This window comes from Oncorhynchus clarkii, chromosome 7 (assembly GCF_045791955.1).
Source record: "Oncorhynchus clarkii lewisi isolate Uvic-CL-2024 chromosome 7, UVic_Ocla_1.0, whole genome shotgun sequence".
NCBI classification, from domain to species: Eukaryota; Metazoa; Chordata; class Actinopteri; order Salmoniformes; family Salmonidae; genus Oncorhynchus; species Oncorhynchus clarkii.
The window spans coordinates 5732603-5744605 of NC_092153.1; the positions used below are offsets into that span (position 1 = coordinate 5732603).

Below are 12003 nucleotides of genomic sequence, written 5' to 3' on the forward strand. Positions count from 1 at the left end.
CACTACCCATTAATACACTACCCATTAGTGGACTACCCATTAATACACTACCCATTAATACACTACCCATTAGTGGACTACCCATTAATACACTACCCATTAGTGGACTACCCATTAATACACTACCCATTAATACACTACCCATTAATACACTACCCATTAACACACCACCCATTAATACACTACCCATTAATACACTACCCATTAGTGGACTACCCATTAATACACTACCCATTAATACACTACCCATTAGTGGACTACCCATTAGTACACTACCCATTAATACACTACCCATTAATACACTACCCATTAGTGGACTACCCATTAGCACAGTACCCATTAGTGGACTACCCATTAATACACTACCCATTAATACACTACCCATTAGTACAGTACCCATTAGTGGACTACCCATTAATACACTACCCATTAATACACTACCCATTAATACACTATCCATTAATACACTACCCATTAATACACTACCCATTAATACACTACCCATTAGTGGACTACCCATTAATACACTACCCATTAATACACTACCCATTAGTACACTACCCATTAGTGGACTACCCAATAGTACAGTACCCATTAGTGGACTACCCATTAATACACTACCCATTAATACACTACCCATTAGTACACTACCCATTAATACACTACCCATTAATACACTACCCATTAATACACTACCCATTAGTACACTACCCATTAGTGGACTACCCATTAATACACTACCCATTAATACACTACCCATTAGTACACTACCCATTAGTGGACTACCCATTAGTGGACTACCCATTAGTGGACTACCCATTAGTGGACTACCCATTAGTGGACTACCCATTAGTACAGTACCCATTAGTGGACTACCCATTAGTACACTACCCATTAGTGGACTACCCATTAGTACAGTACCCATTAGTGGACTACCCATTAATACACTACCCATTAATACACTACCCATTAGTACACTACCCATTAGTGGACTACCCATTAATACACTACCCATTAGTGGACTACCCATTAATACACTACCCATTAATACACTACCCATTAGTACACTACCCATTAGTGGACTACCCATTAGTACAGTACCCATTAGTGGACTACCCATTAATACACTACCCATTAATACACTACCCATTAATACACTACCCATTAGTACACTACCCATTAGTGGACTACCCATGAATACACTACCCATTAATACACTACCCATTAGTGGACTACCCATTAATACACTACCCATTAATACACTACCCATTAGTACACTACCCATTAGTGGACTACCCATTAGTACAGTACCCATTAGTGGACTACCCATTAAAACACTACCCATTAATACACTACCCATTAGTACACTACCCATTAGTGGACTACCCATTAATACACTACCCATTAGTGGACTACCCATTAATACACTACCCATTAGTACACTACCCATTAGTGGACTACCCATTAGTACACTACCCATTAATACACTACCCATTAATACACTACCCATTAGTACACTACCCATTAGTGGACTACCCATTATCACACTACCCATTAGTTACTACCCATTAGTACACTACCCATTCGTTCACTACTTATTAGTTACTACCCATTAGTTACTACCCATTAGTTACTACCCATTAGTACACTACCCATTAGTACACTACCCCTTAGTACACTACCCATTAGTGCACTACCCATTAGTTACTACCCATTAGTTACTACCCATTAGTTACTACCCATTCGTACACGACCCATTAGTACACTACCCATTAGTTACTACCCATTAGTACACTACTCATTAGCACACTACCCATTAGTTACTACCCATTAGTACAATACCCATTAGTTACTACCCATTAATATACTACCCATTAGTGGACTACCCATTAGTACACTACCCATTAGTGGACTACCCATTAGTACACTACCCATTAATACACTACCCATTAATACACTACCCATTAGCACACTACCCATTAGTGGACTACCCATTATCACACTACCCATTAGTTACTACCCATTAGTACACTACCCATTCGTTCACTACCCATTAGTTACTACCCATTAGTTACTACCCATTAGTACACTACCCATTAGTACACTACCCCTTAGTACACTACCCATTAGTGCACTACCCATTAGTTACTACCCATTAGTTACTACCCATTAGTTACTACCCATTCGTACACGACCCATTAGTACACTACCCATTAAAACACTACCCATTAATACACTACCCATTAGTACACTACCCATTAGTGGACTACCCATTAATACACTACCCATTAGTGGACTACCCATTAATACACTACCCATTAGTACACTACCCATTAGTGGACTACCCATTAGTACACTACCCATTAATACACTACCCATTAATACACTACCCATTAGTACACTACCCATTAGTGGACTACCCATTATCACACTACCCATTAGTTACTACCCATTAGTACACTACCCATTCGTTCACTACCCATTAGTTACTACCCATTAGTTACTACCCATTAGTTACTACCCATTAGTACACTACCCATTAGTACACTACCCCTTAGTACACTACCCATTAGTGCACTACCCATTAGTTACTACCCATTAGTTACTACCCATTAGTACACTACCCATTAGTACACTACCCCTTAGTACACTACCCATTAGTGCACTACCCATTAGTTACTACCCATTAGTTACTACCCATTAGTTACTACCCATTCGTACACGACACATTAGTACACTACCCATTAGTTACTACCCATTAGTACACTACCCATTAGCACACTACCCATTAGTTACTACCCATTAGTACAATACCCATTAGTTATTACCCATTAATACACTACCCATTAATTATTACCCATTAATACACTACCCATTAGTGGACTACCCATTAGTTACTACCCATTAATACACTACCCATTAGTGGACTACCCATTAGTTACTACCCATTAATACACTACCCATTAGCACACTACCCATTAGTTACTACCCATTAATACACTACCCATTAATACACTACCCATTAGTTACTACCCATTAATACACTACCCATTAGTGGACTACCCATTAGTTCACTACACGTTATTGCACTACCCGTTAGCCCACTACCCATTAGTACACTACCCAAATGCCATGTTAACCTTTCGTTATTAAATGACAGGTTATGATAAGAGATGTCTGTTCATGCCCCCTCCTGCCCACAGCGTACCAGGGCAAGACGTCCATCAGCACAGTGGGCACGTCCACCTCTGCCTACCGCCTGTCGCTGGCCACCATGTCCCGGTCCAACACGGGCACGGGCACGGTGTGGGAGCAGGAGAGCCAGCCGTCACGCCAGCCCTCTCAGGACACGCTAAGCCGCACCGACGAGGATGACGAACAGGAGCAGGAAGAGAGTCAGACACCCCTCCTACTACTATCACTACCACTATCACTCTATCACTGAGTCAGACACCCCTCCTACTACTATCACTACTACTATCACTCTCTCACTGAGTCAGACACCCCTACCCCTCCTACACTACTATCACTACCACTATCACTCTATCACTGAGTCAGACACCCCTCCTACTACTATCACTACCACTATCACTCTATCACTGAGTCAGACAACCCTCCTACTACTATCACTACTACTATCACTCTATCACTGAGTCAGATACCCCTCCTACCTACTACTATCACTATTACTATCACTACAACTATCACTACTACTACTACTATCACTACCACTATCACTGAGTTAGACACCCCTCCTACTACTATCACTGAGTCAGACACCCCTCCTACTACTATCACTGAGTCAGACACCCCTCCTACTACTATCACTGAGTCAGATACCCCTCCTACCTACTACTATCACTACTACTATCACTACGACTATCACTACTACTACTACTATCACTACCACTATCACTCTATCACTGAGTCAGACACCCCTCCTACTACTATCACTTAGTCAGACACCCCTCCTACTACTATCACTGAGTCAGACACCCCTCCTACTACTATCACTGAGTCAGACACCACTCCTACTACTATCACTGAGTCAGACACCACTCCTACTACTATCACTGAGTCAGACACCACTCCTACTACTATCCCTGAGTCAGACACCACTCCTACTACTATCACTGAGTCAGACACCCCTCCTACTACTATCACTGAGTCAGACACCTCCTACTACTATCACTGAGTCAGACACCACTCCTACTACTATCACTGAGTCAGACACCACTCCTACTACTATCACTGAGTCAGACACCACTCCTACTACTATCACTGAGTCAGACACCCCTCCTACTACTATCACTACCACTATCACTCTATCACTGAGTCAGATATCCCTCCTACTACTATCACTAGCCAGGCTTATGGTAGATAAATTAACATTCAATTCTCTGGCAACAGCTCTGGTCGACATTCCTGCAGTCTGCATGCCAGCCCCCACCCTCAAAACTTGAGACATCTGTGGCATTGTGTTGTGTGACAAAACTGCACATTTTAGAGTGGTCTCCAGCACAAGGTGCACCTGTGTAATGCCCATGCTGTTTAATCAGCTTCTTGATATGCCACACCTGTCAGGTGGGTGGATTATCTTGGCAAAGGAGAAATGTTCACAAACAGGGATGTAAACAAATTTGAGAGAAATTAGCTTTTTTTGCGTATGGAACATTTCTGGGATCTTTTATTTCATCTACATGAAACATGGGACCAACACTTTACATGTTGCGTTTATATTTTAGTTCGGTGTATATAAACCAAAGAAAAGTCACGTTTTTGACTGCACTGGGCCTTGAATGAATTGTATCTCCGCTTTCATATTGTCTGTTTTTCTCTCCCTCTCTTTCTCTCTTTCTCCCTCTTTCACTCTGAATGGTGTCTGGTTGCATGTTTGGGTTTGCCTGCATGTCATTTTCAACCCCCACTCCCCCCACCCCACACTGGTCTTTTGATCGCCCCCTTTCCTCACTCTCTCTCTGTCCCTACCTCCTTTCCCCTCCCTCTCTCTCTGTCCTTACCTCCTTTCCTCCCTCTCTCTCTGTCCCTACCTCCTTTCCCCTCCTTCTCTCTCTGTCCTTACCTCCTTTCCTCCCTCTCTCTCTGTCCTGACCTCCTTTCCTCCCTCTCTCTCTGTCCCTACCTCCTTTCCTCCCTCTCTCTCTGTCCCTACCTTCTTTCCTCCCTCTCTCTCTGTCCCTACCTCCTCCCCTCCCTCTCTCTCTGTCCTGACCTCCTTTCCTCCCTCTCTCTCTGTCCTGACCTCCTTTCCTCCCTCTCTCTCTGTCCTGACCTCCTTTCCTCCCCCTCTCTCACTATCCCTACCTCCTTTCCTCCCTCTCTCTCTGTCCCTACCACCTTTCCTCTCTCTCTGTCCCTACCTCCTTTCCTCTCCTCCTCTCTGTCCTGACCTCCTTTCCTCTCCCTCTCTCACTATCTCTACCTCCTTTCCTCCCTCTCTCACTATCTCTACCTCCTTTCCTCCCTCTTTCTCTGTCCTGACCTCCTTTCCTCCCTCTCTCTCTCTGGCCCTACCTCCTTTCCTCCCTCTCTCTCTGTCCCTACCTCCTCCCCTACCTCTCTCTCTGTCCTGACCTCCTTTCCTCCCTCTCTCACTATCTCTACCTCCTTTCCTCCCTCTGTCTCTGTCCTGACCTCCTTTCCTCCCTCTCTCTCTGGCCCTACCTCCTTTCCTCCCTCTCTCTCTGTCCCTACCTCCTCCCCTACCTCTCTCTCTGTCTCTCCCTCCCCTCCTCTCTCTCCTCTAGATGACTCTATCAGTATTCCCAGTGTGGTGAGTGAACATGAGGTCTTCCTGCCCAGGCTCATCACTCAGCGACGCTTCTCTAGTCACGCCACGGGCAGCGCCCAGCCTGAACCCAGCACCCGCAGCACCATGCTGCCCAGCCACAGGTAACACACACACACACACACACACACATACACCCCTACACACACACACCCCTACACACACACACCCCTACACACACACACCCCCACACACCCCTACACACACACACCCCTACGCACACACACACCCCTACACACACACACCCCCCCACACACCCCTACACACACACAACCCTACACACAAAACCCTACCCCTACACACACACACACACATCCACACTGGATTACACTATGACTGTCCACACATCACCTCACTCCTCAACACTAGATTACACTATGACTGTCCACACATCACCTCACTCCTCAACAGTGGATTACACTATGACTGTCCACACATCACCTCACTCCTCAACACTAGATTACACTATGACTGTCCACACATCACCTCACTCCTCAACACTAGATTACACTATGACTGTCCACACATCACCTCACTCCTCAACAGTGGATTACACTATGACTGTCCACACATCACCTCACTCCTCAACACTAGATTACACTATGACTGTCCACACATCACCTCACTCCTCAACAGTGGATTACACTATGACTGTCCACACATCACCTCACTCCTCAACAGTGGATTACACTATGACTGTCCACACATCACCTCACTCCTCACTGGATTACACTATGACTGTCCACACATCACCTCACTCCTCAACAGTGGATTACACTATGACTGTCCACACATCACCTCACTCCTCACTGGATTACACTATGACTGTCCCCACATCACCTCACTCCTCAACACTAGATTACACTATGACTGTCCACACATCACCTCACTCCTCAACACTAGATTACACTATGACTGTCCACACATCACCTCACTCCTCACTGGATTACACTATGACTGTCCACACATCACCTCACTCCTCAACACTAGATTACACTATGACTGTCCACACATCACCTCACTCCTCAACAGTGGATTACACTATGACTGTCCACACATCACCTCACTCCTCACTGGATTACACTATGACTGTCCACACATCACCTCACTCCTCAACACTAGATTACACTATGACTGTCCACACATCACCTCACTCCTCAACACTAGATTACACTATGACTGTCCACACATCACCTCACTCCTCAACACTTGATTACACTATGACTGTCCACACATCACCTCACTCCTCACTGGATTACACTATGACTGTCCACACATCACCTCACTCCTCAACACTAGATTACACTATGACTGTCCACACATCACCTCACTCCTCACTAGATTACACTATGACTGTCCACACATCACCTCACTCCTCAACACTAGATTACACTATGACTGTCCACACATCACCTCACTCCTCAACACTAGATTACACTATGACTGTCCACACATCACCTCACTCCTCACTGGATTACACTATGACTGTCCACACATCACCTCACTCCTCAACACTAGATTACACTATGACTGTCCACACATCACCTCACTCCTCACTGGATTACACTATGACTGTCCACACATCACCTCACTCCTCAACACTAGATTACACTATGACTGTCCACACATCACCTCACTCCTCACTAGATTACACTATGACTGTCCACACATCACCTCACTCCTCAACACTAGATTACACTATGACTGTCCACACATCACCTCACTCCTCAACACTAGATTACACTATGACTGTCCACACATCACCTCACTCCTCACTGGATTACACTATGACTGTCCACACATCACCTCACTCCTCAACACTAGATTACACTATGACTGTCCACACATCACCTCACTCCTCAACACTAGATTACACTATGACTGTCCACACATCACCTCACTCCTCAACACTGGATCACACTATGACTGTCCACACATCACCTCACTCCTCAACACTAGATTACACTATGACTGTCCACACATCACCTCACTCCTCAACACTAGATTACACTATGACTGTCCACACATCACCTCACTCCTCAACACTAGATTACACTATGACTGTCCACACATCACCTCACTCCTCAACACTAGATTACACTATGACTGTCCACACATCACCTCACTCCTCAACACTAGATTACACTATGACTGTCCACACATCACCTCACTCCTCAACACTAGATTACACTATGACTGTCCACACATCACCTCACTCCTCACTGGATTACACTATGACTGTCCACACATCACCTCACTCCTCACTGGATTACACTATGACTGTCCACACATCACCTCACTCCTCAACACTAGATTACACTATGACTGTCCACACATCACCTCACTCCTCACTGGATTACACTATGACTGTCCACACATCACCTCACTCCTCAACACTAGATTACACTATGACTGTCCACACATCACCTCACTCCTCAACACTAGATTACACTATGACTGTCCACACATCACCACATTCAGTACATGTAAAACACTGTCACTTCAGAAGCCACAATCATAGTCATACTATTTGTGTTGTTTCAAGCTGTTTATTTCTGTTTATTTGTGTACCCTTTTCTGGAGAACCAGATTGCTAGATGAACAGACAGGAAGTGAGGAATGCTACAAGTCATAGTAGTTTTAGCAGAGAGATTGGCTGTGTTATTATCTATGCATAGTCACTTTAATAACTCTACATGTACATATTACCTCAATTACCTCGACTAACCGGTGCCCCCGCACATTGACTCTGTACCGGTATCCCCTCTATATAGCCTCGCTATTGTTATTTTAAATGATTTGTTACTTTTATTCCGTACTTTTTTAAAGTTATTTTTCTTAAAACTGCATTGTTGGTTAAGGGCTTGTAAGTAAGCATCTCACTGTAAGGTCTACACTTGTTGTATTCGGCGCATGTCACAAATAAGATTTGATTTGATTTTGGTTGAATACTTTAAAAACACACCCTTCCTGCCAAGGATTTCTTCAAGTAAGAGAGGAAGGATGCGTATTTAGAGTATTCAAGCAGGGCCCTAGATCAATGGAAAGTTCCTGACAAGTTGATCCAGCTACCGTGCTATAGGAGACCCATCCGAAGAGGGGCCTTGGACATTGGGCAGCATGCTCTCCTCCCTCCCTAAACCCCTTTTCCCCTTCCTGCCCCCTCCTCTGCAGTGAACCCAATGTGCTAGATGAGTCTCAAGGACTGGAAGAGGGTAACCTGTCTAGGTACAGTGTCACGTCACAGCCCCCCTGTGTGTTGCGTCTCTCTGCGTCTCTGTGTGCAGTTTGGGGGAGGCTCGGCCTCCTCTGACTTCTTTGTTTTCCTCACTCATTATCTCATCCAATCAAAACCGCCGTTGGTCTATCACCCTTCCTCTTCGTATAGGTCTAATGTAACGTAGTCTCTTGTTCCCCCTCGTAGCTTCCACACTGATCCACCCACCCATCTCAAGTCATCCGCTGTTGTCTCTAACACTTTAAGTCCCTGGGCGGTGTGAGGACGCTGGGAGTCAGTGGTAATGTGTCTCAGCAAGCTCAGTCCATCGGTGCCATCATGGTCTTCATACTGTTTCAGGCTTTTCACTGTTCAAATTGGACGTCCTCTCCAGGATACCAATCTGTGGGGCATGGGGTGCTGGAGTGGCAATCCATCCTTTATCTTATCAACAAGTCTAACATTACCAGATAGGTTCATGTTCTAGTTCAGTGCACTGGTAATATGGTACGAGCTGTCTACATAAGAACACAGATCACTCCAGACCTCATAACCCCCTTTGTGTTTTGGTGTATTCTTGTGCTGTGATTGGGTGTCCTTGATTGGTGGGTGTGGGTGTGGTGTGCCGTGGAGTGGAGTGATTGGGTGAGTGGGGAGAGATGGGAAGAATGGAAGGAGCAGTGGACAGACACACGGCCTCTTGACTCTCCTATGTGTCTCAGTGAAAGAGAGAGAGAGAGTTCATTAGGAGAAGCACTACCTCTGTGTTGTACTGATTGGTTTTGTCTGTCTGTCTCTGCATGTCTATCTGTCTGTCTCTGGTCTCTGCATGTCTGCATGTCTGTCTCTTTGTCTGTCTGTCTCGCTGTCTCTGCATGTTTGTCTGTCTGTCTCTGTGTCTCTCTGTCTGTCTGTCTGTCTGGTTGGGTTGTGTAGGGTGGCCAGTGTGCAGAGTGAACCAGGTCAGCAGAACCTCTTGAACCAACCTCCGTTGGGACGCAATAGAGGACTGAGACAGGTGAGAGTAGTCTTAAAGGTGGAACTGAGAATGTTTAAATAAATAGCTCCTTTTAAGTTTATTGAGAAAATCTTTGTTTTTTTAAATGCATTGTTCTCAATTATTGAATGTGAATTTCAGTTTACCACCCAGATTGACTAACTTCAATTAACCCTGGTTTCTAAGTTTTTTTTTCTCATTTGGTGTGTGCGGCGGGTTGTATCGGGGTGCTGCGGGGTGGCGGGGTGCGGCGGGATGTGGTGGGGTGCGGCGGGGTGTCACGATGTGGCGGGGTGTATCGGGGTGCGGCGGGATGTGGTGGGGTGCGGCGGGGTGTCACGATGTGGCGGGGTGTATCGGGGTGCGGCGGGATGTGGCGGGGTGTGGCGGGGTGTATCGGGGTGCGGTGGGTGTATCGAGGTGCGGTGGGTGTATCGGGGTGCAGTGGGGTGTATCGGGGTGCGGCGGGTGTATCGGGGTTCGGTGGGGTGTATCGGGGTGCAGTGGGGTGTATCGGGGTGCGGTGGGGTGTATCGGGATGCGGTGGGGTGTATCGGGGTGCGGTGGGGTGTATCGGGGTGCGGCGGGTGTATCGGGATGTGGTGGGGTGTATCGGGTTGTGGTGGGGTGTATCGGGGTGTGGTGGGGTGTATCGGGGTGTGGTGGGGTGTATCGGGTTGTGGTGGGGGGTATCGGGGTGCGGTGGGGTGTATCGGGGTGCGGCGGGTTGTATCGGGATGCGGTGGGGTGTATCGGGTTGTGGTGGGGTGTATCGGGTTGTGGTGGGGTGTATCGGGGTGCGGCTGAAGCAATGAGTGAAGTATTTAAAGGGCAGCAGTGCATTTTGAACACACAACCCCTCCCCGTTTCCCAGGTCGTTCAGTACAGCACTGTTTCCGCTTCATTGAATGTTCCACTACATTTTCTGCGTACTGAACGCAGCCCTGGTCTTGTCACATGGTCAGGGAAAACGATGTCCCTAATTGTGGATAATGATGAAGAGGCTATCCCCAATGACATTCACAGTGGAAATGATATGTGGATTGGGTTGATTGATATTTCAATGCAGTTGCGACGCCCCCTGCTGTCTCTTCCGAAGAGTGAGGCGCGAGGACCAGGTCGCTCTGGAGCCCGACTCTCCGCCACCCGCAGGAGCATCCAGCCCAAGAACAAACCTCTGGGTAACTGTGTGTGTGTCTGTTGTGTGTGTGTGTGTGTGTCTGTTGTGTGAGAGAGATTGTGTAACAATAGCAAACTTGCCCTACACTTCAGATCAAGCACACTGCAGTTCACATTCAGACCTTGGGATATTAACTATTAATACTCAGTATTTGCTCATGAACGCATCTCTGACAATCTGACTCCTCCAACTGTGTTGACTTGAACTGACATGTACCGATCCTCCTCATTCACAACCGTTGTCTCTGTTCCAATGTATCTTTATCCCCTGTCACCTCCGACCCCAATAACTGACTCTGTTCATTCTGTGTTCTGTTTATGCCTTTGTTTCGATTCGAAATAAAGAAACTTTATTGGACTGCGAAGGTGAGACACCTATACTTCCCCCCTCTCCTCTTGCAACGTAACAACGCCCTCTCTCTGAAACATCTCACCTGATACGTTGCTCTGCATGTCTGTCTTGCATCCCCCCCTCGCTCCCGCTCCCGCCCCCTCCACTCCTCTCCCTCACCCCTGGTAGTGGTCATGTGTCCGCTAGTCCCCAAGGTGGCGCTGTGATGGACTGTGTATGTGATGACTGTGATGTCTCCTCAGCAACCCACGGATGGGACCAGAAAAGGGTGGTCACCTTCACAGAGGGCCAGCAGGCTCAGGCAAAGTCCCCCGACCCCGGTGGCGCCAATGCGCACCCAGAGGGCAGGAAGTCCAGCCCGGCCCCTCCGATCGCTCCCCCTGCTGCCCCTGGGGCCTCATCCTCGGCCACCGTCAAAGCTGACCTCCACAGCCCTGCCAAGAAACAGG

The 12003-nt window shown here is 46.8% G+C and overlaps 1 protein-coding gene across 1 annotated transcript in view; it reads left to right on the forward strand.

Annotated features, from left to right (window-relative positions):
• Nucleotides 1-12003, forward strand: part of LOC139413985 (protein unc-80 homolog) — a 48914-nt gene that overhangs the window by 33558 nt on the left and 3353 nt on the right. The window contains exons 25-31 of the mRNA XM_071161870.1: nucleotides 3204-3395; nucleotides 5769-5913; nucleotides 8984-9037; nucleotides 9963-10044; nucleotides 11093-11204; nucleotides 11548-11568; nucleotides 11797-12002. Coding sequence (XP_071017971.1) covers nucleotides 3204-3395; nucleotides 5769-5913; nucleotides 8984-9037; nucleotides 9963-10044; nucleotides 11093-11204; nucleotides 11548-11568; nucleotides 11797-12002 — 812 coding nt within the window. The remainder of the gene's footprint in view (nucleotides 1-3203; nucleotides 3396-5768; nucleotides 5914-8983; nucleotides 9038-9962; nucleotides 10045-11092; nucleotides 11205-11547; nucleotides 11569-11796; nucleotide 12003) is intronic.